Below are 27,475 nucleotides of genomic sequence, written 5' to 3'. Positions count from 1 at the left end.
TCTCTTTCAGCTGGACAGCCTGCAGCGTTATGAAGCAGAGCAGTGGGAAAGGGAGGATTTCTCCATTTCCCACAGCAACTGTATGGAAGAGACTGCTCTCAGAAGGTGGAGAATGTCAAAATCCATGCCTTCAAGGATCTTACAGTCTAAAACCTCAAAGATGGAGTTAATCAGCTGCTAAATATTTATACATTAGGATATTAAGGAGGATTTCAGGGGACAATTAAGGAGTTATTTTATAAGTAGCTCAAAAAAATCATCTACATTTAATGTTTAATGTCCCACATATAGAGAATAAAAGCAAAGTGATATGCTGTGACAGAATTGGACCAAGGGTAAGCTCCATGGCTAAGATGGCAAATTCATGTTATTGTAACATAGAGGCAGAGACAGATAGCACAGGGGTCTCATTCAGTGAAAGAGGCCACAAAGTAAAAACCGAACTTAGTAGCTGGCCATACAAATTGACAAAGATTCTCAAGGGCGATTAAAAATAAGGAAGAGATGGTTAAAGTGATGTTGAAAAATAAAGGGACGTAAATAGATAGGTTTCAGAGGTGGGAGGGAGCCTAGCATGGAAACAACAATAAAAACAGTTAAATTAACTAGGGGTGGTCAAGAGCTAATTTAAGACATGATCTCTTTCCTAACAGGATGGAATATTGATATTTCCTTCATACAAAGTCCACCAAAAGGAAGAGAGAGGTGAAGAAGATAAAGAGAGGGGAAGACAAAGTTCATAAAAATAAAGTAGAGAACGAACATTAAAGGATAAGGAGAGAACCATAGATAAACCCACATACTGGAAACTATAAGAATACTGGGGGAAAGGGAAATAATCTAGAAGCTGCAGAAGAAAGGCACAATGAGAGTAATTTAGGGAGTAAAAGGCATTATGAAAAAGTCTAAGAATTAAGAAAAACTACACACATGGATTAAAGTACAAACATAGACTATGTGTAGCTAATAATTCATACAACATGAGGTCTACGGAGATTGTAAAAACAATCAGTTTTTTAAAAGACATAAGACTATCCGAAGAGCATATACTTCAGGGGCTCTTCTATGGTAAAAAGCAGGGGGAAAACTATATTAATTGTGAACCAGAGACAAGTGCAAAAATGTAGAGTTTAGGATGATTTTTTGATTGGAAGATTCATTGCATGAATGTAGATAAGAATAACATGAAGAAAAGATGGGATTTCTGAACATCAATGGATCTCTTCCCAACTCTTCTCCACTTCTTCCAGAAAAAGAAGAAAGGGAAACTTTAAAAATATTCCTTTATCTCATTCTAAAAGAGCTTTATTGAGTTTTTCTGCTATGTTCAATAGATCTGGAACTAAATTTAAAATAATCAAGAAATACATATTTAGATTCAGTGCATAAGAGCAAGTAAACCTGATAAGAATTAGATGGTGCTGATGCAAAGGGAGCTGGAGAGAATGTCACTAGCAACAACATAGCCAAATATTTCTAATCAGGCAAAGCAAAATATCAAAATTATGTTCTTACAGGCTAAAAAATTTGATAGAGTTTTATGGAGGACAAACAAATCTCTCATTCCTCTGGGAGAAAATATTAAACATGATGAGATGATCATGGGAAAGGAAATTTAGCTCATTTTTCAAGATATAAGAAAATAAGAGGCTACAGAGATTTTAATGATACAAAGAAAGTTCCCAAAGGGAAAAATAAATTTTAAGGCTTTACAGAGCAAAACAGATATTCCTAGATACAGACATGATTAGTGGAAGGCAACTATAATGGGGGGATAAACAAAGATAAGAGGACAACTTTAAAGGAAATGAAAAACAAATGAGACACATGCAAAGAGACGAACTGATATGTGAAAAAAAGATCAAAGTAGGAATAAACATATGACTTATATTCAACTGGGCATGGAAGAAGACACATAAGGATGATGATACATTCAGGCAACATGAAGATATTTTCATATGTCTTCAAAATGAAGGCTGGAAACAGCAGGATATTTGATAGAACTAGTTCAAGACAAGAAAAGTTACAAATTTATAATGAATATAAAAACAGAAGATTAAGGAAATTTTCAGTTCAGTTCAGTTGCTTAGTCATGTCCAACTCTTTGTGACCCCATGGACTGCAGTACACGAGGCTTCCCTGTCCATCACCACTCCCGGAGTTTACTCAAATACATGTCAATTGAGTCGGTGATGCCATCCAACCATCTCATCCTCTGTCGTCCCCTTCTCCTCTTGCTTTCAATCTTTCCCAGCATCAGGGTCTTTTCAAATGAGTCAGTTCTTCACATCAGGTGGCCAAGGAAACTTTATATGCTGAATAAGATAAAAGAAAAATCAGGGGCAATAGGTCCTAAAATCTTTAAGAACAACAATAATGGCAACATTATTTGTAGTGGGAGATTTTTATTTATCTTTAGTAAGTTTTTGACCAAGTTTTTAAAAAGTAAAAATAATACATGAATGTTTAGTTAATCCAATAAATTGATAAATCCTGCAGTTAATATTCTATTATTAAAGAATATATGAACATAAATATTTCCTCATCCAAAAAACTAGAAAAAAGAGAGGTGGGAGGAGATTTATAAAGAAGGAATTAACAAAACAAAAACCCAAGCTAACTGAGGAAAAATCTTAAGATTAGTATAAATGATGTTCTATGCAGTTCTATAGCAACAAATTCCTAAGAAAACATCATTTGCCAAAATGAACCTAGAGAAATGGAAAGTTCAATAAAAGAGATTGCAAAAATGTTTGAAAAATCACAGTTTTTTAGAAAGTGCCAGGTCCAGATAGTTTCACAACTTACTCTTGCAAACTCAAGTGGGAAAACAAAACACTAAACATTTTTAGTTGAAATTGATCTAATACATTTCTTATGAAAGTTATTTGCTTTCTGCATTTTTTAAGAGTACCTCTGGTCTCATTTTGAAAGTAATACAATAAAACATCTCTCAAATGAATTATAAGGGGGAGAGTATAATGAGTTCTATAATTTACTTTTTAAATGAGTTAAAGCAATCAAGAGAGAACTTCCACAAACTCTCTTGTCCTCATCCACCCACCTACTTGCCTCAGGGCTCTGTATTTTCTCTGCCTTCTCCCATGTCTATGCTCCTTTCTTGTCACAGCAAAGAGCATCACCCCCTCTTGCACCTTAGAGTACAATCCTTTTTGCCCCTCAAGGGAACTGTCCCAGGAATTCTCTCTGTTCTATCCTACATCAACAATTTTTCTATTTTTTTAATTTACTTTATTTATTTATTCACTTTTGGCTGTGCTGGGCCTTCGTTCCTGTGCGAACTCAGTAGTTGTGGCTCCTGGGCTCTAGAGCACATGTTTAACTGTTGTGGCACAGGGGTTTCGTTGCTCTGTGGCATGTGGGCTCTTCCTAGATCAGGAATCAGACTCTTTACCAATCTTTATCAATGATTCTTTACCACTGAGCCACCAGAAAAGCCCCAATTTTTCTATTTTTACTAGATTATTGTCATCAGCTTAAAATCCTGTGCACACACACACACACATATATATATATATTTATGCATGTATGCTTGCTAGGTCGCTTCAGTCATGTCCAACTCTGCGACCCTCTGGACTGTAGCCCACCAAGCTCCTCTGTCCCTGGGATTCTCCAGGCAAGAATACTGGAGTGGGTTGCCATGCCCTCCTCCAGGGGATCTTCCCAGCTCAGGGATTGAACATGCTTCTCCTGTGGCTCCTACATTGCAGGCAGATTCTTTACCACTGAGCCATGGGGGAAGCTCATAATATTTAGATATTTGCTTAATTTTTACTCTCCACAATTATTCCATTTTTCTCCTCTTTATAGCATAACTCTCTAAAGACTTATCTCCAGTTTTCTCTTTTTCCATTTTCCCTTGAAGCAGTAGGCTCTAACACTCCACTCTCATGAAGTCACTGGTGACCTACATGTTTCTAAAGCCAATGGTCAGCTCTCAGTCCTCACTGCATTTGAGCTGTTAGAAACATTTGACACAGATGATCAGTGTCCCCTGATTAAAATATCTCTTTTACTTGACTTCTAGAACACAACACAGCCTGCTTTACGTCTCTGGTTACTTCTTGGTTTCCTTTGCTAGTTCTTTCTCACCTGCACCACCTCCAAAAGCCCCGGACTTATTCCTTGGGCTTCACATCTACAATTACCATTGTGATCTCAAATAGTATATATGGAGTTTTGGCTCCCACACTGTATATCCAGTTCAGACCTCCTTCCTAAACTCCAGAATTCTCTACCTACTATTTAACAACTCCGTTTGGATATCAATAAACTATCTCAAACTTAACATTAGCGACCGAACTCCTGGTGGTTCTCACCCACCTCACAACCCGATTCTTCTACAGTTTTCTTTACTACAATTAATGGCAACTCTATCATTCCACTTTCTCAGGGCAAAAGCCTTGGTGTCATTCTTACGCTTCCTTTTCCTAGCAACTATGTCTGAGCCTTCAGCAAATCCTGTCAGTTGTAGCTTCACAATTTATCAAGATCCAACTAATTTTTCTCACCTCTGCTGCTACTACCTCAGCTTAAACCACCATCAACTTTTGTCTGATATTTGAAACAGCTCCCTAACTGCTCTTTCTGCTTCTGCCTTTGTCTCTCAGTAGTCCATTCTCAACACAACACTGTGACAAGCCTGTTGAATTGTGGTCATATCATATCACTTCTCTGCTCAAAACCCACCAGTGGCTTTCCATCTCACATAGAAAAGAAACAAGGTCCTTACAGTGACCTTCAAAATCCTATTTTACCCACCCCCCACTCCCCATAAGTTTCCTCTGACCCCATCTTTAGCTCCCCTGTTACTCAGTCCCTTAGCTCTTCCTCAAACATACCAGACATAGTCCCTCTCAAGGACATTGGACTCCTAGCTCCCTATATAGGAATGTTTTTTACCCAGAGAGCCTCTTGGTCAGCTCCTTCCCTTTCTTCAGCCCTTTACACAAATATCACCTTCTCCTGGCTTCCCCAACCTAAAATTCCACACTACCACCACCAGCCCTGACACATCTTACATCTTTACTCTGCTCTATTGTTTTGCTTCTGCACTTAGCACTAATATCCCATTCATATTCCCCATTTATAATATTTATTCTGTCCCCTCAATAGAATAGAAGCTACATAGATCTTTATTCCTTTGTTCACTACTATATCTCTTAGAACCTAGAGCAGTACCTGGCAAAATGAGTATTGTTGAGTGAATAAATGATTGATTTGCTGATGTGTTATTTTGATAGCATCTTTGTTCATTTTAATAAGAAAATCATTTAATTAGTAGGTCAAGTTTTGTATGCAAATGTGGCTTCTAAAAGATCTTAAATACATTAAACACTGATCTTGCTTATATTTGTGAACTGTCTCAAAAACATTTTTTACATACTTTGAAGAGTTCAGATTTTATCTCGGCTCCTACTCAAATAAACACATGTTCTTAACTAGTGACATAGTTGGGAACTTTTACTGAAGTAACAAGTTACCTCAATGCAGATTAACCAATGAGCTTTATTCTTTCAAGCAGAATGATACCTTGAGAGATCTGCTGATAAATATATATATATATATATATATATATATATATATATATATATACACACATACCTGAAATGCTTTGTTAAACACTCACTACACACCAGATTCTCACTCATGGAGTGAGATCAAGACTCTTATCATACCATGGCAAAGATATTGTATTAATCTTCTAAGTGGTCTCCTGATCACTATCTCTTCCTTCCTGTGTATACATTGTGCCCACTTCCTGAGGAGAATCATCAATGCAGACTTAGGATTATATCATTGCTCTATTTTGATACCTTCATGGCTACCCTTTTCCTGTTAAATAAAATCCAGTCTCATAAAATGGACATGCGAAATATCTAGAGTCAAGTTTTATACATCCTTAGTATAGTTTGTGAATTAAATGCAACCCTGTACATTTGACCCTCTTAAAATCACTACTTTTCTTTTGGAAACTATGATATCTCCTGATTATGCCATTTTCTCCACTTCTGTTGTTACTTAGCCCTTGTCACCTTAAGCCCCTTGTGAAACAAGCAGAGAGAGAGGAAGAGAGGAAGCCAGTGGAGGAAAGGAGAAGCATTAATCCTCATATCTGAAACTGTTCTCAGCCCGCTTCTCCTTCCAAACTGTTTCCCACTTAGCTAGCAAGAAAACAAGATCTTTCTAAAATCAAATCTGATGATCCTGTCCCTCCCCAGAAAAATTCTCTCAATGGCTATTATATTCATCATGATCTTAGACCTTTTGTACTTCATTTCCCACCCTCATCTCCAGCCTTATTTCTCACTACTCATCATTAGGCAGCTTGCTCTCTCTGTCTCTGGCTTTTGCACACACATCTCCCTGGGCTGACAGCATCAGTCCCTAGCTTCTCTTCCTGCTTAACTATAATTCCTTCTTCAAGATTCAGCTCTCTAAGATTTCTTTCATCTTATCTCATATTTGCCTTTGAAATCTCTCATTATTACTTCAGTTAAATTGATAACTAAGTATTGTCTCACAATGACCTATCATCCTATTTAGTTAAATATTCAAACCTTTTAACATTTTTGACAACTTTCCTAAATCAAATTCTAAATAAAATCTCCTTACACATGAAAAAACACATACAATGTTAAAATCATATGATTGTTCCAATGATTGCCCTTATTTTTCTTTTAAAATATCATTTAACATGCATTTACATTTGATATTTCAAGAAAAGGAGAGCCTGGAGCAGAAGGGCAAATCACTGTTAATGTGCTCTTCAGCTTAGTGATGATGACTTAAAAAGTATATCCTTTCTATACTTACATCTTTGCTTGTCCCTCTGCAAATGTTACTATTTAGTTATGTGGCTTTTCAAGGTAAAGTATTTGTTTTAAGAAGTTTGGTTTCCTATATGCTATGGAATTGCACTAAACTCCAAAGTAGTGATTATTAGCGAGAATTATATAGCAAATGGCAGAACTGTCCTGAGTCAATATTGTTGATTAGACAAAGTCTGTCTTCAGTGTATTTAGTGTGCATATGAGATTCCTAGGGCTTCCCTGGTGGCTTGGTGGTAGAAGAATCTGCCTAAAATGTGGAAGACTCGGGTTCAATCCCTGGGTTGGGAAGATCCCCTGGAGAAGGCAATGGCAACCCACTCCAGGATTCTTGCCTGGAGAATCCCATGGACAGAGGAGCCTGGTGTGCTACAGTCCATAGGAGTCACAAAGAGTTAGACACGACTGAGCTTAACACTTCACTTCACGTGAGATTCCTAGCTTCATGGACTCCTGCCTCAGGAAGTACAATTTCTTACAATCCCCCGCCCCCACAAAAAAAAAAAAAAAAAAAAAAAAAAAAGACTCAACTCTCATACCTCCTCCTCTGAGAAGCCTTTATTGTCACCCCTATAGTGGAATTTGCAGGTGCCCTTGCTTTCTGTTCCAGTCAGTTCAGTCGCTCAGTCATGTCCAACTCTTTGCAACCCTATGGACTGCAGCACACGAAGCTTCCCTGTCCATCACCAACTCCCAGAGCTTACTCAAACTCATGTCCATAGAGTCAGTGATGCAATCCAACCACCTCATCCTCTGTCTTCCCCTTCTCCTCCTGCCTTCAGTCTTTCCCAGCATCACGGTCTTTTCCAGTAAGTCAGTTCTTCGTATCAGGTGGCCAAAGTATTGGAGTTTCAGCTTCAGTCTGAAACTTCAGTCTTCAACTTCAGTCTGAAGCTTTAGTTCTGGCTTCAGTCCCTCCAATGAACACCCAGGACTGACCTCCTTTAGGATGGACTGGTTGGATCTCCTTGCAGTCCAAGAGACTCTCAAGAGTCTTCAAATGCCCCCCAATTCTGCCTCCATCAGGGTGCTCATTACACTGGTGTAGAATTGCCTGTTTGCTTTTCTCTCTCCCCATCATGAGACTTTGAGTTCCTTAAGAATAATGAGTGTGTCTTTCATCTTTACAACATATACTAAGAACAGTACCTGGTATATATTTGTATCAGTTTACCTTGCCCATAAAGTTGTTATTCCTGATTTTCCTTTTTCTTGTTCATCCAAGAAGAGTCCAGGCCAAGATAAAAAGGAACATGTTAGAAATAAGTTTATGCAAAAGCAAGATTTCAACATTGTAATCTTTTAACTAATATATGAGTATTCAAACTTTGCTACACATTGTCATTCCATTATAAAGAATACATGGTGAAGGTTATAATAACTAAAGCTATTAAGGAGATTATTTTACTTTTTCTGTAAATCTGAAAATAAAATAGAAATAATCCATCATAAATGGGGATTCTCTGAGACCCAGTTTCTTGGTGCCAATTCCATAGTGAAACAAACACTGGAATTTTCCAGTCTGGGGAATGGAAGACATTTAGATCCTGACTGATATGTCTTTCAGGGACAGATGAATGCCTCGGAGACAATTGAGCACTGTTCTTTAGTCATGGCCATGTTGAATGTTATTTAACATCGACAACGAGGAATAAATTTTACCGGAATGATGGAGTTAATCTCTGAAAGATTCCTGAAACCCTCTTTTCTGAGATAATTTAAGTATATATTTACTCAGTGGTAGCCCTTGGTACAGAGAAGGCAATGGCACCCCACTCCAGTACTCTTGCCTGGAAAATCCTATGGACAGAGGAGCCTGGTGGGCTGCAGTCCATGGGGTCGCTGAGGGTCCGACACGACTGAGCGACTTCACTTTCATTTTTCACTTTCATGCTTTGGAGAAGGAAATGGCAACCCACTCCAGTGTTCTTGCCTGGAGAATCCCAGGAATGGGGGAGCCTGGTGGGCTGCCGTCTATGGGGTCACACAGAGTCGGACACGACTGAAGCGACAGCAGCAGCGGCAGCAGCCCTTGGTAGGTCCATCCAATTAAAAGTCTATAATCATCAAGCCCCATATATTCATAAAAAAAGAAGTTTCTTTTTCTACAACTTTGCTTTTCTGATCACTAAATTGACCAAGTAAAATTAACCTATTTACTAATAACTATTTTATTCCCTAGGCTATAACCATGTGTGTGTGTATGTGTGTGTGTTAACAAATCGAATAGTAGATTGCTCATCAGAAACACAATTATACTCATTCTTCTGTTCTACTACCTAGGTAATTGTCGATTGATTAATCTGTATATTTTAATGATTTGGTTCTCTACTTCCCTAAAGAAGCAGAAAACTGTTTTAAAATCTAATATAATGGAGACTTTTACTTGTTGCAAAATAGAATTCATTTTAAGTGGTAGAGTCCCACAAGGGAGTGCTAATGTGAATAATTACTATTGTACACAATCTACCAAAATGAGCAGTTATATTGCATTTAGTGATGGAAGGATCTTCAAATGTGATTTACATTTATATCTTTAATGAAAATTAGTACATTCTTCACACTTTCTGATTTCTCTATGTTTCTTCTGTGGCAGTGTAACTTCCTACTACTGGTATTTGCATTTGTAAACTACAGAGTAATTTGTGGTGATCAATGGATTAATGTATATTGCTAAGGACCTAGACTTGTATCATCCAACTCTTCACAAAAATCTTCTATGTTACAGTCCACATTTCAATTTAATTTCTTTTAATTTGAAATGTGTCTTGAGTACCCTCTATGAGTTTATCATAATGCAATACTTTGGGTCTCCAACTGCAAAACTTCTATTAAAAGACTAGGAAAAGTGACTGGGGATGGCCTTGGTTGAAAAAATTTAAAAGACATTAAATAATAGTTACCATATCTGGAACATTTGTTCTATGTCTAAAGGTATAGTATATACTTCACATGAACTATTTCTAACCCTTACAGTGGAAGTAATTTACAAATAAAAATGTAATTATTTTCCCTATTTTGCTGATGACAAAACTGAAGCTTAGAGTTCAGTAAATCCGTGTCCAAGGACAATGCTAGAAGGTGGGTGGACCAATATTCTAACACAGGTGTGTCTGATGTCAAACTATGGCCTTTCATTCTGACACTAGGCCATAATTAAGAGTACAGAGATGCCACAGCCTGTATGTTACCTCTTTTGTCTCTTTTTCCAAAACTCAAGAAAGACAGAGACTTTGACCAAGCATTTTCCTGCCTTTTCCATAGCAGAACATGTACTGATGGTGCCTTGGTTCACAGGGTTAGGAATCAGTATATCATTCAGCTGGTAATTTTCCTTTCTTTGACTCCTGGCAGAAGCTCTCTCTAGAGCCAGAGCCAACTGTTTTTCTCTAATGACTTAGAAGGAGGTTAGCCTGAGGCTGTCCTGGGAACTGCAAGTCTATTTATCATCTTTTTCTTTGTTCCATGGATGGTATCCAACATGCAGCTTTGACTGGCCTCATGGGAACAGACATGTTGATTATTTCCACTCTAAAAGGAGAAACACCAATAATAAGATTTGGCTATTTTCTAGAATTATGAATATAATGTTGCTGCTGCTAAGTCACTTCAGTCGTATCCGACTCTGTGCGACCCCATAGAAGGCAGCCCACCAGGCTCCCCCGTCCCTGGGATTCTCCAGGCAAGAACACTGGAGTGGGTTGACATTTCCTTCTCCAATGCATGAAAGTGAAAAGTGAAAGGGAAGTCGCTCAGTCGTGTCCGACTCTGAGCAACCCCCTGGACTGCAGCCTACCAGGCTCCTCCGTCCATAGGATTTTCCAGGCAAGAGTACTGGAGTGGGATGCCATTGCCTTCTCCGGAGTATAATTATAAGCAATTATTAAAGTATATGCATACTTATTAAAAACTTATTCCTTGCACCAAAGATATTTATTGAGCTGATTTATTTGCAGTTGAATGTGGTGAACAGTAGAAATGAGATATATTAAAGATGCTGAGAACTTCCATAGCTTGGAAACTTGTGAGACTATATAATTAACCATTTATAACAAATTAATTAACACACCCCTTAACTAGGAATAAACATTTGGAGTAAGACCATAAGTCAAACACCCAGTCCAGGTGTTAGAACATGAGGATGAGATTTCATTTGCTCAATGAAATAGGACTCTTCTTCTAGAAAGATTCCAGCTTATTAATTCCTAGAGTAATTATAGGCAATGCCTTTTTTTAAAATAGGTCTTTTTATTAAGACAGAGAAGCAAAGATGGGCAGTACTTCCTGACTTTGCCCTCACCCCTCTTCCTTACTTTCTACCTTTACTCCTCTTTGCCAGGTTTCTAGCCAACACCACTTTCAGAGGCCTCAGTGGTTCCATCAAAGTGAAAGGTTCCACTATCATCAGCTCAGAAAACAACTTTTTCATCTGGAATCTGCAAAATGACCCCATGGGAAAGCCAATGTGGACACGCTTGGGCAGCTGGCAGAGGGGGAAGATTGTCATGGACTATGGAATATGGCCAGAGCAAGCCCAGAGGCACAAAACCCACTTTCAGCACCCAAGTAAGCTACACTTGCGAGTGGTTACGCTGATAGAACATCCATTTGTCTTCACAAGGGAGGTCGATGATGAAGGCTTGTGCCCTGCTGGCCAACTCTGTCTAGACCCCATGACTAATGATTCTTCCATGTTGGACAGCCTTTTTAGCAGCCTCCATAGCAGTAATGATACAGTGCCCATAAAATCGAAGAAGTGCTGCTATGGATATTGCATTGATCTACTGGAAAAACTAGCAGAAGACATGAACTTTGACTTTGATCTCTATATTGTTGGGGATGGCAAATATGGAGCCTGGAAAAATGGGCACTGGACTGGGCTGGTGGGTGATCTCCTGAGTGGGTCAGCCCACTTGGCGGTCACTTCCTTCAGCATCAATACTGCACGAAGCCAGGTGATAGATTTCACCAGCCCTTTCTTCTCCACCAGCTTGGGCATCTTAGTGAGGACACGAGACACAGCAGCTCCCATCGGAGCCTTCATGTGGCCACTCCACTGGACAATGTGGCTGGGGATTTTTGTGGCTCTGCACATCACTGCCATTTTCCTCACTCTCTATGAATGGAAAAGCCCCTTTGGCATGACTCCCAAGGGGCGGAATAGAAGTAAAGTTTTCTCCTTCTCTTCAGCCTTGAATGTCTGTTATGCTCTCTTGTTTGGTAGAACAGCAGCTATCAAACCCCCAAAATGCTGGACTGGAAGGTTTCTGATGAACCTTTGGGCCATTTTCTGTATGTTTTGCCTTTCAACATACACAGCGAATTTGGCTGCCGTCATGGTAGGTGAGAAGATCTATGAAGAGCTTTCTGGAATACATGACCCTAAGGTAATACTTCTTTTTACTCTAAATTTCCTTATTGTCCATTTTAACTCTGTATATTGTGTCTTATGCTGTAGTAGTTTATATGCTTTCATCTAACACAGAATATTCTCTGAACCATCTGTGGAAATTAGTCCAAAAAGTCTGTTGCCTAATTGCACTAAATATTTCATTGCTTTATTAAATGAAACAAAAAGGGTGAAGGATGTTTTTAGGAGATTTTGTTCCAAGGAAAGTCTCATAGAAACATCTATTAGTACAGTTTTTTCCTTATGTTAGTTAACCATCTGGCAGAATGGCTATCAGGGAATAGTCTTACAAAGTATTTTCATCCAAAGTAAAACTTCAAAAACTGATTAATTACTTCTCTTGGGAATTAATGGTAATAAATAATAAGGTCCAAATTTAAATAGTAAAGAATCCTTTTTCACCATGAAAAATTGTAGAATGGAAAGAACTAACATTTTATCATAAGCACTCAAAGTCAGAAAGCTAGAAAACTCAATGTGTATAGCCAAGGAGTACTAAGCTAACTGAGCTGGCAAGATTAACTAGGAAGAGAGTGTCCTTTTGGGTAAGAAAGGCTGATCACCTTAGGGTTGGAGGAGGATGTCAACAGTCACATTACAATGTCCAAGAATATTCAAGAAAATCATCTCTATTCTAGGCTACCTTTGATATTCTAGACATCTGACCCTATGAAGAAAGGAGGTGGGTAGGGTTCAGGTAAGCAGGTAAAGCAGTGGTGATACTTGAGTAAATAGCCATGTCTGTTTGGTGACAAGACCTCTTTTAGTGACTACAAGCATGGCGAACTTGGCCAACCTAGTGGAGTGGAGAGGAGGGGGTTGTCAGGGCTCCAAACAATAAGAAAAGGAGTCAAGGGAGTACTACAGTCCAAGCAGGGAACAGAATGCAGATCCAGAGCAGACATGTATTCCAATCTATAGAACCCATCTATGAGAGACTGGAGTAAGCTGCAATTTAGTGAACATACCCAGGATACACTGTGTTAAAGCATCTTGAGCTAAGCTGATCATTTCAAACTATGAAACACCATCATGACTTTTCACATCAAATATCATAATATTGAACCCTTTATCATATATTTTTATCAAACATTTAAAATTAATTGCACAGAGAATGAACAAATAGGACATTTACTATTTTTGTTAAATGATAAGGTGGTCCAGAGGGCTAGTGTCAGCTTTAGAGAATTCTTATAAATAGTTTGGATTAGGATATATGGTCTGTTCTGCAAACAAATGAATGTGAGAAATTTGACCCATATACTGAAAACCTGCTTAATACATGTGAACCTCATGAAAAGGTTCAGCAAACAATGGATCATTGACTGGGCAATGAATTACATTTGCTTCTTAATGTACAGTCAGGACTTTAGGTTGTCATCTGGAATTTAGTGAACACAAATAAGTTCTATAGTATAAATATATGTGTTACCTTAAAGAGAGATTTGGTGATGCTTCACCATTCATATTATACTGGTATTAGTAGCCTCTGTTTATTCTTTGCCCCAAGAGGTCTGTGGATCTCCCAAAAGTTTGCCATCTTAATAGAGGCTTACTCAATTTTTTTTTTTGCAGTAATCTTGCAATGTGATTCTTAAATTACAAATTCAACTTGGAAACCCTTCGATCCAATCTAGTATAAGAGACAATATATATGCTGGTTGTTGTGAAGATTCTGGACTATTATCATATGTAAAAAGGTGAACATAATACTGACTAGAGTTTTATTAATCAGAAACAAAGATTATCAAAATTTTCATGGATGTTATGCATGAGAAACCTGAAGCAATTATCATTTTAAGGATTAAAAGGAAAAGCATAACAATAAACCATACACAGCAGTAAAACAGTTTTTTTTTTTAAGCAAAATTGAGCAATCATTCCATTCCCAATAAAAAGGTCACATTTTTATAAACCTAACCCAGCCCTCCAGACAAAGTGAGAGGAAATCAGTTCATTTTAATCACTCAGTCATGTCCAACTGTTTGAGACTCCATAGAGTGTAGCACACCAGGCTTCCCTGTCCATTACCAACTCCCAGAGCCTGCTCAAACTCATGTCCATCAAGTCGGTGATGCCATCCAACCATCTCATCCTCCTTTTTAATATGTTGTCTAGGTTTAATATGCTGTGAGAGGAAATGGACCATGTCAACTTTGTGTTACATTTACTAGGGTCTTAATGAAGTGGACAAACCTAAATCTAAAACATTTCAATTTTAGATAATAAATGAATATTCACTAAGGTTCCCAAAAATGTATGTCTCTTTCATAATGTTGTTTAAAGTCTCTCACTTCTTTTCCATATAAAAACACCTAGATAATTTGATTAAGAAATACCCAACATCTGAACTTTTGGTGAATAAAGTTGGTGACAGAATTGTTCAATTTTCATCCAAATGTGTGGTATTATGCAGACTACATAATGACCTCATCTTCCCAATGACAGGCATAATCAAAACAATTTCCATACCTTTCAGTCACTCAGCATTCATTCTTAAATATATTCCACTCACTCACATGAGCTCTTTTCTCTCCTAACAATGCTCAATTCCTTGAGTGATTTTATCTTTTTTCTTTTTTACACTAAATGATGTGGAAAATGCAGAAGTAGAAAAGTAGAAAAGATTTAAAAAAAAAGATAAAAACACAAGGAAAAACAACTTAGAAAGTTTTAAGTGTTGGTAGGATTGAAAATTGGTACAGCCACTATTGAAAACAGTCAGAAGGTCCTCAAAAAACTAAAAGTTGAACTATAAAAGAAAAAGGTATAAGCATGCCAAAGTTTAGAAACAATTGAAACACATCAAATTTCAAATAAAGGGTAGTTGCCTTCAATGGAAGGCTTAATTAATAAGATCATAGCATCTGATCCCATCACTTCATGGCAAATAGATGGGGAAACAGTGGAAACAGTAACGGACTTTATTTTGGAGGGCTCCAAAATCACTGCAGACGGTGATTGCAGCCATGAAATTAAAAGACACTTGCTCCTTGGAAGGAAAGTTATGACCTACCTAGACAGCATATTAAAAAGCAGAGACATTACTTTGCCTACAAAGGTCCATCTAGTCAAGGCTATGGTTTTTCCAGTAGTCATGCATGGATGTGAGAGTTGGACCATAAAGAAAGTTGAGAGCCAAAGAACTGATGCTTTTGAACTGTGGTGTTGGAGAAGACTCTTGAGAGCCCTTGGACTGCAAGGAGATCCAACCAGTCCATCCTAAAGGAAATCAGCCCTGAATATTCATTGGAAGGACAGATGCTGAGAAGAACTGACTCATTTGAAAAGACCCTGATGCTGAGAAAGATTGAAGGTGGGAGGAGCAGGGGACGACAGAGGATGAGATGGTTGGATGGCATCACCAACTCAATGGACATGAGTTTGAGTAAACTCCAGGAGTTGGTGATGGACAGGGAGGCCTAGTGTGCAGCAGTCCATGGGGTCACAAAGAGTTGGACACGACTGAGCGACTGAACTGACTGACTAATTAATAAGATAAACTGTGTTCTTATTCTTGAAGAAGACTTGGAATTTGAATATCTGCATCAAGGAAGAAAGAACGGACTTTCCAAGAAAAAGGACAGAACAAACTACTTGGAGGTAGAACATATAAGGCACAGTCAGGATATCTTGAAGAATTCACTTTAGCCACAGCATGAAAGGAAGGTGAAGATCTACGTCTGAAAAGTAACTTTGGTTGAGATATCAGAGGATCTTTGACATTGGGCTAGAGATCCATTGACATTTTTGAACAGTAGAATAGCACAGAGAAGCAGAATCCATTCAGAATGGTTGTTTCAGCAGCAGCAATTAAACACAATTAGAAGAGAAAAACAGTGTTGGAGCTGGAGAAAGAGCTGGAGTTATAGATATTGTCAGTGATAGAAAGAAGAGTCCAGAAACATTATGGTGACCAGATCAGTTATTGTTGTTGTTTAGTTGCTAAGTCATGTCTGACTCTTTTGTGACCCCATGGATGTATCCCACCAGGCTCCTCTGTCCATGGGATTTTCCAGGCAAGAATACTGAAGTAGGTTGCCATTTCCTTCTCCAGGGGATCTTTCTAACTCAGGGATCAAACCCGTGCCTCCTGCATTGGCAGGCACAGTCTTTACAACTGAGCCACCTGGGAAGCCCAACTAGATCAGTAGTTATCTATTCAGTTATCCATTCAGGACTTGGCAATTAACTGGATGTGAGAGTCAACAGAGAGTCACACATGCATAGTTGCAGGTCTGAGTGTATAAAATGTTGGTACCATTCAGGGAAGCAGAAAAGGCAGTTTATGAACTGGAAATTATGCTGATAAGTTCAGTTTCATACTTTGCATTTTAAAATCTGTGTTGAGCATCCAGGTGAAATCCAGCAGGCCCTGGGAAATATGGAGCCAGATTTCAGGAGTGACGTTGACACTGGTGGGAATCTGGGGCAGAGAGGTGACACTGTGTATTAAAGCACTGTGGGGAGTATGAGATCCCCAAGGGAGAAGGCAGTAGGGAGAAAAATTGCTGTTCAAGGAGAAGTAGCAGGCATAAAGTCGGCATATGGTTTTGTGGAGAAATAAGATAGAAGTTGAGGAGATAAAAGTACCTTGAAGCAAAATCATGCAGGCTCTTGAATGCCTCTCGGTAGACTGAATTTTAACTTCTTGAGATGAAGACTGATATTATCCCACCTACTAAGGTGGTTATAGAGAGGACAAAGATCGGTGTCCAGCCCAAACCATGAAAATTAGCATGTATGTGTGTATTTTAATGTTTGATGAAACTGGGTTTATGTGGTTTGCTTTTTTCTAATATTTTTCAAACTTCCATTTTCATAGCATTTAGTTCTGAGGAATGAAAATGTATCATGTACATGGAAGCCACAGATCTCCTGTTGTTCTCCTGAGATGTTTGTTTTTCCATTGTAATGAGAAACTCTCCTAATACTGAATGAGATGTGATTTATATGGAGTGTTGTTCACACTCTGAGGTTTCTTCTACCCCTTACTCATGATGTGTCTCATTTCTTTTCATAAATTTTCATCTCTGTCACCTACTGGGTATCAGAACAATTGTCATTGTACTATGCTGCCATTTTTATCCCGTTTTCCCACAGCTCATTTAATTCACCTCAGGCAAATTTCCTGGTGCCTCCACATTAATGCTTTTGAACACCTGCCTCCTTCCATTCTCTAACTCTTCTTTAATTATCTTGGGATAACCTCCCCATGTCTCCTCTATAATTGTATGCCTGAAAACTTTGAGAATAACAACTCTTAGACTTCCCTAGAAGCATTTTATTAAGAAATATGTTCCTAGGAAATGATGTCCTCAGCTCTTGGAGACCATCTAAGCAATCCCAGTCTAAAAAAGCAATTCCTAAGAGTTCCATCTACCGTTTCCTAAAAACTACTTTTCTGTTATACAAAATATTTTAAATTATAGAAATAGCATTTTCTTACTTTTGTGTAAATAGTATCTATTTCTAGTCCTCAAAATTGGCTATGGTTTTTTTTCTAATGTATCAGTCTTGGATTCTAAACAATAACTTGTAAAATATTCCTATGGGAAATGTATTTGGATGAAAATCCATTGACTTAAAAAGTAAGATTTATGATCTGTATTTATACTCAATCCATCAGCAGATTGAGTCCTGGCTGCATAAGCATCTGTAACCATGATATTAGATAACTTACAATGACTGAAATAGCTCCATTTTTCTCCTTGGTCATAACTGTTTAGCATGCTGGCTATACATTTAACACAGTTAATAAAATGTTAGGCATTAAGAGTGTGAACATTTTATCACCATTTCAGAGCAGAGATTCACTGGCTTCAACCAACCACTTTGAATCAGAAGTAAAATTAAATGCAAAATGCTGTACAGGACAGACCAATTTATGATTCACTACAAGTTACAGCAGCAAAGGCAGGTTAGAGTGCTTTTCTTTTTTTCTGACAGGGGGTCATAGGGAAGGAATAATCTTGTTGCTGGCTGCTCCTACAGATAACCCCAAGGGAGAGGGATTGGCCTGCTGTGCAAATGAAATTCAAGAGAATAGCTCTATCCTCACTTAGAGATACTATTTTTGCCAGAATAATTTACTTTACACTAAAAGTAATATATGTAGCTTCTCATTCTCTCCCACCAACTCTTTTGGGAAGCAAGCTCCATGCTTCAAAGCAGGTGGGCTCTTGAAGCATGAGACCATGAAAGCAAGAATTTATGAGTAATACATTTAATAGACCTTATATGGGTATTTCTCCATCATAAAACTAGCACCATCCATTATAGGCAGTGCAGAAAATAGTGTAGACAGATGGAAGCAAGTGCTTATTGCCTTATCATCAGAAGTCATTTCCTCTTAGCCTTTTGAGATGATTGACAGGTGGAAAAAAAATGCAGTATTATTTTTATCCAGTGAGGTCTTCATCTGGATCTATGGTCAAAGGAGTAGACCTGGGCATTCTTAGAACATTCTAGCCATTGACATTCAGTCTGCTGAGGTATAAGAGATGAGATCATTTCATAAATCATAAGGTACACTGGAAAATAAAGCCCTGCCTCCTCTCATAGAGTTGAATTAACACAGTTGAAAGGATATGTGAGCAGTCAAAATGAACTATTTGCTGATTTTAATACACTTTCTAGTTCTTTTCCAGCTTCTCTTATAAAATGCCCCCTTTAGCCCTGTGTCTTTAATATATATTTTAAAAGTTGCCTCCTTAGAGGGATTAGGAGACTAGTGTCATTTTTTTTGTACAAGCAAATGATGGTCCTGTTTTACAAAAACAGTCCTGGTGAACATTCAAGTAAATATTAAAAATTAAAAAGTCCTGCCTGTGAAGACAAAAGCAAACTTTAATCAGAAATATTAAAGTACACTCATATAGCCTTAGTAGGAAATGATAAGCATCTCCCAAGATAATAAAAACCACCTTCACTGATCTTCATATAACACCATGTGGCTGCCCAATAAAACATATGAATTCATATAATAAAAGCTGGCCTTGAAGAAGGGGGGAGTGCCAGAACTCTAGGGCAAAAAAGACTTTGAAAATGGAGTTTGAGGTGAGAGGAAAGAAAACTGAACTACACCACCATTTATTTGTTTTTCCTTTAATTCATCCAATAACAGCAACTTTTGTTCTAGGCACCATGCTAGGTGGCTAGGAATTTAGTAGTCAGCAAAACAGACACTGTCCTTGCGACACGGGGAAGAAAGATATTAATCAAAGTGAAGTCGCTCAGTCGTGTCTGACTCTTTGTGACCCCGTGGACTGTAGCCCACCAGGCTGCTCTGTCCATGGGATTCTCCAGGCAAGAACACTGGGGTGGGTTGCCATTTCCTTCTCCAGGGGATCTTCCCAACCTAGGGATCAAACTCAGGTCTCCCGCATTGCCAGCAGACGCTTTAACCTCTGAGCCACCAGGGAAGCCCGATATTAATCAAGGGAACACATAAATCAGGTAATGATTTAAACTGTGATTAGCTGCTGTGAAAGCAAATACAACAGAATCTAAGAACCTGGCAGGAGACCAGATCTGAATGGAGAATCCGAGAAACCCCTCCGTCACCTCACCCTGAGGAGGGAAATTCTGGCTGAGATCTGAAGGATGAGACCTGAAGGAGGCAAATGAGCAAAAGAGGAGTTGCGTGAGGTGACAGCGTCTCAGGGTGACATGCAGAATGAGCAGGAGCCTGAGACTGGAGGAAGAGGGTGCAGCCTGATGCTCGATCATGAGCTACTGCAGAATGAGCAGGAGCCCGAGACTGGAGGGAGAGGGTGCAGCCTGATGCTCGATCATGAGCTACAAGATCGGAAAGCCAGGGAAAGGGGAAGAAAAACAGGACGAGACATAAACTAGAGAGGTTTTGTTACCAGACATTCTAGAGAGAAAATTTCTTAAAAGAAGAAAAATCTAAGTAATGCCGTAGTTTCGGTGGAGTGGCTTTTCCCCTGGGCTCCATGTACTTCTAGATAGAAAACATAAGAGGAGAAACATCCCAGTCACTTTGGCAACAAAAATTCATGATAGATCAGGGAAGTGTCCTCTATAAGAAGTGCATTAAAAGAAAACAATTTCTAATGTACTAAATGTAAAAGATGATTTGGATGAAAAATTGAATGTGCTAATGTTGCACATCTTATGAATATACTCAACCCAATGAATCATAAATGAGTGGATTGTATGGCATGTGAATTATATCTTAATAAAGCTACTTTAGTAAATCCCAAGCAAGCAAACAAACTGCCATATTACCAAACTGGAAGGCTAATTATTTAAAGATGTCAGAATTGTCCTTGATTAATTTACACATGTAAAGGAATTCCTGTGAAACTCCCAAAGGATTTTTTTTAATTGGTTTGTTTGTTGCTGAATCTTCTAAAAAGTTTTTTATTTATATATATTATTTAAAAAATATTCAAGCGACTTGTTCTAAATATTGAAATACTTAATATTAGTAATAATAACAGAACAAGCTAATAGCTATTAACTATTCCCATATGCCAAGCACTGCTGTAAATGGCAGTAATAAGGTAACTGCCCCCCACTGAGTAGTCATAGAAATTAAAATAATCCAAGTAAAGCAACTAGCATAGTGTATGACAACAAGGGGTCACACACAAAAAATAAAATTTATTAGATTGTCAGATTTTAATATCATCATTAATTATATCTTGAACAATTAGTGTCCTCTCTCACACACGCACTGTCACTGTGAATTGGATAAATGGCAAGATTCTCTTTTTGAGCTCAGTTCTAGAGAGCTTGGAGGCAAAATTCTTGTGCACTAACAGCAGATTTATTGTCTTGTGGTATGCATTTTAAGCATCATTACTGGCTTGATGTAATTTTTCTACTTCAAACTATTTTAATTTTTGTTGTCTTGTATTTTATGTGACCTTTAAGCTGCCTCAAGTCTTTTCAGGAAGAGAGCAAGGTATACATGAAATGATGCTAAAATCAAATAATAGATAAAGGATATTAACAGCAATTAAGAAAAGAAATAAAATTGACCAATATTTTTTTAAATATTAACTCTTACTTGTAATCAAAGAAAGTCTAATTGAAACAGTAATGAAATGACATACTTACCTAACAAAATAGGAGTGTTTTATTGATAGTTCTCAATCTTGATGGAAGCACATTAAGACTAACACCAGCATACACTGCTATTGTAAGTTGTTACAATATGTTCATAAATCAAATTGGCCATTTATATCAAGAGCTTTAAAAGGGTTCATGCCCTTTCATCCTTGACTTCACTCCTAGGAATCTGTCCAAAGAAAACAACTTCATATATAAACATCAATTTATTGCAAAGATCCACTGCAGCCTTTCTCAAAACATCAAAAACCTGGAAATCACATAAATGTCCAGCAACCGCACAATTAATGCATTACAATGTTACTATGTGCTATAAAAATGCATCCAGTAGAGATAATTTTAAAGAGCTTTTAAAGTGTCAAAAAAAATCAAAACATAATGTTAAGTAAGAAGTTGGGAAACATAGCAATATAGTTCCAATTTTATAATATGCGTTTGTACAGGCTATAAAGAGGAGTAACTAGAAGAAAATATAACACAGTGTTAACAGCACTGGTATCTGAGCAGTGTAATTACAGAAAATATTTGTTTTATTTCTACTTCATATTTTCTACAGTTCAGTTCAATTCAGTCTCTCAGTGGTGTCCGACTCTTTGTGACCCCATGGACTGCCACACACCAGGCTTCCCTTGTCTATCCCCAACTCCCGGAGCTTACTCAAACTCATGTCCATTGAGTCAGGATGCCATCCAACCATCTCAGCCTCTGTTGTCCCCTTTTCCTCCCGCCTTCAATCTTTCCCAGCATCAGGGTCTTTTCCAATGAGCCAGTTCTTCGCATCAGGTGGCCAAAGTATTGGAGTTTCAGCTTCAGCATCAGTCCTTCCAATGAATATTCAGGACTGATTTCCTTTAGGATTGACTGGTTGGATCTCCTTGCAGTCCAAGGGATTCTCAAGAGTTTTTTCCAACACCACAGTTCAAAAGCATCAATTCTTCGGTGCTCAGCTTTCTTTATGTTCCAAATCTCACATCCATACATGACTACTGGAAAAACCATAGCTTTTACTAGATGAACCTTTGTCAGCAAAGTAATGTCTCTGCTTTTTAATATGCTGTCCAGACTGGTCAAAGCTTTCTTCATATTTTCTACAATGCTCATATATTATTTATGTTATTATAAAGCACATAATAAGCCAAGTAAAAATGAGAATAATTCAGACACAAGACAATAGTCACGATAGCACTATTTGCTACACATGCACCCCTTCTGTCTGGAGCCTTTCAAGTCCAAACAGAGTGAGTTCCTCAATGAGTAGCACTTCCATAGAAAAATCTTTACATCTTTAAGATGCTATGCTTTCCAAAGAGACTTTTAGAAGCATATTTTCATTCCCATCCTATTTATTCCCTTCATAGGACTTAATGAAATCTGAAATTGTCATGTTATCTATTTCAGCTAATTGTCCCACTGTGTCTTGCTCATCACTGAATCCTCAGAGTGTTGGAGGAACAATAAATAGTTTACAAATGTTATTCAATTAATGAGTGAATGAAAAATGGCAGCATCATTGGAATAGGGCTATAGCATTATGCAAGGATTACTTTGAAATTGATCAGCCAATCAAATGCTTTAGATAAGACCATACAAACATTCTCATACTAGATTCTGTAAAATGAATAGAAGGAAAACCTCCCAGTAAGGGACAATGAACTGTGAATTAAGAGCAAAGTCCTCGTGTTGGACAGATCTAAAGTTTAATGTATGTTTATATGGAGTTTGACAGGCTGCTTGCCATGACCTCTGTGTCCTCATTTGAAAGGATTACAGGATATAATGGATATAAAATATCTATCCAAAGTTCTGATTCCATCCACCACTAGATTATAAACTCCAAGAGAGGAGAGTTTATAAATTAGATCTATTTTATGCATCTGTATTCCTAGAGTCTAAGCATATGTCAACCATTCATTCAGATAAGTATTGAGTAAATAATGCACTTGGCCATGAGGCCAAGCAGAAGTGACCAGTATGTGTCCAGTAGGAAAGAGACAGAGGGAAGGAGCACCTGTCACTTGCAACTGAAGAGTATACCCAAGCAAATTTCAGATTATATCCAAGAGTGACCCATAGCATTTCAACCATGAGATTGATATAAGCAGATTATCAAAGCAAAGAAAATCTAAGACCATGATGCCCTTAGAGGAGGCAAGGGTAAGTTATATATGATCCTGGAATGAGAACGTGAGATTGATAATGCTACCAATAGCGTAGGTGGTTTTAGGTCCTCAGCATCAGATGATGGAGTGAGGTCAGAAACATTTAGAGGTCTAGTAAGGAGAGTTGAGCATCTGGTCCCATCACTTCATGGAAAATAGATGGGGAAATAATGGAAACAGTGACAGACTTTTTTTTTTTTTTGGCTCCAAAATCACTGCAGATGGTCACTGCTGCTGCTGCTGCTAAGTTGCTTCAGTCATGTCCGACTCTGTGCGACCCCATAGATGGCAGCCCACCAAGCTCTGCCGTCCTTGGGATTCTCCAGGCAAAAACACTGGAGTGGGTTGCCATTTCCTTCTCCAATGCATGAAAGTGAAAAGTGAAACTGAACTCGCTCAATTGTGTCCAACTCTTAGCGACCCCATGGACAGCAGCCCACCACGCTCCTCCATCCATGGGATTTTCCAGGCAAGAGTACCAGAGTGGGGTGCCTTGATGCTCCGGCAGATGGTGACTGCAGCCATGAAAGTAAAAGATGCTTGCTCCTTGGAACAAAAATTATAACCAACCTAGACAGCATATTAAAAAGCAGAGACATTACTTTGCCAACAAAGGTCCATCTAGTCAAAGCTATGGTTTTTCCAGTAGTCATGTATGGATGTGAGAGCTGGACCATAAAGAAAGCTGAGCACTGAAGAATTGATGCTTTTGGACTGTGCTGTTGGAGAAGACTCTTGAGAGTCCCTTGTACAGTAAGGAGATCTAACCAGTCCATCCTAAAAGAAATCAGTCCTGATTATTCATTGGAAGGATGGATGCTGAAGCTAAAACTCCAATACTTTGGCCACCCAATGAGAAGGACTGACTCAATGGAAAAGAACCTGATGCTGGAAAAGATTTAAGGTGGGAGGAGAAGGGGACGACAGAGGATGAGATGGTTGAATGGCATCACCAAATCTATGGACTTGAGTTTGAGTAAGCTCCAGGAGTTGGTGATGGGCAGGGAGGCCTGGCATACTGCAGTCCATGAGGTCACAAAGAGTTGGACATGGCTGAGCAGTTGAACAGAACTGAAGGAGAGTTGGACCATAAAGAAGGCTGAGTGCTAAAGAATTGATGCTTTTCAATTGTGGTGTTGGAGAAGACTCTTGAGAGTCCCTTGGACTGCAAGAAGATCAAACCAGTCAATCCTAAGGGAAATCAACTCTGAATATCCATTGGAAGGATTGATGCTGGAGCTGAAGCTCCAATACTGTGGACACCTGATGAGAAGAGCCAACTCGCTGGAAAAGACCTTGATGCTGGGAAAGATTGAAGGCAAAAGGAGAAGAGGGTGGCAGAGGATAAAATGGTTAGATAGCATCACCAACTCAATAGATATGAATTTGAACAAACTTTGGGAGATAGTGAAGGACAGAGAAGCCTGGCGTGCAGCAGTCCATGGGGTCACAGAGCCAGACATGACTTGGTGACTGAACAATAAGGATCAGGTACACATTACATGACACTTAGTAGGAGTTTTTAAAAAATGGATATTTCCCTTCCTTTCCTGAATGTACTTTAATTCAAGCAACTTAAAAAAAAAGAAAGACTTTCTGTTTCAGGCTGATAAATGGAAAACTGAACAAATGAGCATGCAATCTGTTTATTTTGTCACCTACTTTCAAAATAATTTTGAGGAGACATCTTTATAGAATTTTTTAAATAACTGAAGCTTTATTACTTTCAAATAGATATAGTAATTCATACTAACTGCAGCAAAATGTTTTCAATTAGACATCCTGCTGGGTTTCCTTTAATGACTATCTAAGATCACTTCTCTCATTTGAATACAAACAGAAAATGTGCCAAATATTTGCAAACACTTCCCTTAAATTAGGGGAAAATTGGCCTATAGTTTTGTTTACATTATTAATCTCCTTACAAAGCACAGTCTTTATACATAGATACTTTCATATCAATGAATATGTCATAGGACATCTGTAAATATTCGCATATATGTTGTTGTTGTTTTAGTCGCTGTCATGTCTGACTCTTTTGTGACCCCATGGACTGTAGCCCACCAGGCTCCTCTGCCCATGGGATTTTCCCGGAGAGAATGCTGGAATGGGTTGCCATTTCCTTCTCCAGGAATTTTCCCGACCCAGGAATTGAACATTCACATATGTAGTTATAAACAATCCATATACATTTCTATGGACTGTATGACCACACACATACACTTATATTATGTAAAAATTCAGTTCACTTCAGTTCAGTCTCTCAGTCGTGTCCGACTCTTTGCGACCCCATGAATCGCAGCACACCAGGCCTCCCTGTCCATCACCAACTCTCAGATTTCGCTCAAATGCACATCCATCGAGTTGGTGATGCCATCCAGCCATCTCATCCTCTGTCGTACCCTTTCCTCCTGCCCCCAATCCCTCCCAGCATCAGAGTCTTTTCCAATGAGGCAGCTCTTTGCATGAGGTAGCCAAAGTACTGGAGTTTCAGCTTTAGCATCACTCCTTCTAAAGAAATCCCAGGGCTGATCTCCTTCAGAATGGACTGGTTGGATCTCCTTGCAGTCCAGGGGACTCTCAAGAGTCTTCTCCAACACGGCAGTTCAAAAGCATCAATTCTTCCGTGCTCAGCTTTCTTCACAGACCAACTCTCACATCCATACATGACCACTGGAAAAACCATAGCCTTGACTAGACGGACCTTTGTTGGCAAAGTAATGTCTCTGCTTTTTAATATGCTATCTAGGTTGGTCACGGAGAAGGCGATGGCACCCCACTCCAGTACTCTTGCCTGGAAAATCCCATGGACGGAGGAGCCTGGTGTCCATGGGGTCACTACAAGTCAGACACGACTGAGCGACTTCACTTTCACTTTTCACTTTCATGCATTGGAGGAGGAAATGGCAACCCACTCCAGAATTCTTGCCTGGAGAATCCCAGGGACAGGGGAGCCTGGTGGGCTGCCGTCTATGGGGTCGCACAGAGTCGGACACGATTGAAGCGACTTAGCAGCAGCAGCAGCTAGGTTGGTCATAACTTTCCTTCCAAGGAGTAAGCATCTTTTAATTTCATGGCTGCAATCACCATCTGCAGTGATTTTGGAGCCCCAAAAAATAAAGTCTGACAGTGTTTCCACTGGTTCCCCATCCATTTCCCATGAAGTGATGGGACCAGATGCCATGATCTTAGTTTTCTGAATGTTGAGCTTTAAGCCAACTTTTTCACTCTCCTCTTTCACTTTCATCAAGAGGCTTTTTAGTTCCTCTTCACTTTCTGCCGTAAGGGTGGTGTTATCTGCATATTTGAGGTTATTGATATTTCTCCTGGCAATCTTGATTCCAGCTTGTGCTTCTTGCAGCCCAGCGTTTCTCATGATGTACTCTGCATATAAGTTAAATAAGCAGGGTGACAGTATACAGCCTTGACGTACTCCTTTTCCTATTTGGAACAAGTCTGTTGTTCCATGTCCAGTTCTAACTGTTGCTTCCTTACCTGCATATAGGTTTCTCAAGAGGCAGGTCAGGTGGTCTGGTTTCCCATCTCTTTCAGAATTTTCCACAGTTTATTGTGAATGTAAAAATTAAAACAGGTTAAATGGACATACACATTATAATTAGGAAGAACTATTACTCCAGGTCACTCCTGGACATAATATAGAAATCACCTGGCTACAATTTTCAACTGCAGGTAAGAGATGCTCCCACCCTCTGTCTGTCCTACTGGACTCAACTTGGCCACACCACACTGCTTGGTCTCATAATCATTCAAAGTATTCAGATCATTCCATACCAATGTTATGGGATGGATAGATAGATGGAGAGCCCTGGTAGGTGGTGAGGTACTCTGATACAAAAGGCAAAGTCCTGATACTAGATATATAGATGTTTGAAACTGAGTTTGATGGTTTGCCCTGGGAAGAGTCTCATTTTCATGCTCAGTAAATATCTATA

General features: G+C 38.7%; 1 protein-coding gene across 1 annotated transcript in view; it reads left to right on the top strand.

The window, feature by feature from the left end:
* Nucleotides 1-27,475, top strand: part of GRIN3A (glutamate ionotropic receptor NMDA type subunit 3A) — a 212,291-nt gene that overhangs the window by 71,870 nt on the left and 112,946 nt on the right. Inside the window, exon 3 of the mRNA XM_025282153.3 lies at nucleotides 11,191-12,238. Coding sequence (XP_025137938.2) covers nucleotides 11,191-12,238 — 1,048 coding nt within the window. The remainder of the gene's footprint in view (nucleotides 1-11,190; nucleotides 12,239-27,475) is intronic.

The sequence above is a fragment of the Bubalus bubalis genome, chromosome 3, assembly GCF_019923935.1.
Source record: "Bubalus bubalis isolate 160015118507 breed Murrah chromosome 3, NDDB_SH_1, whole genome shotgun sequence".
Lineage (NCBI taxonomy): Eukaryota > Metazoa > Chordata > Mammalia > Artiodactyla > Bovidae > Bubalus > Bubalus bubalis.
This window is presented reverse-complemented; position numbering and strand designations above follow the sequence as displayed.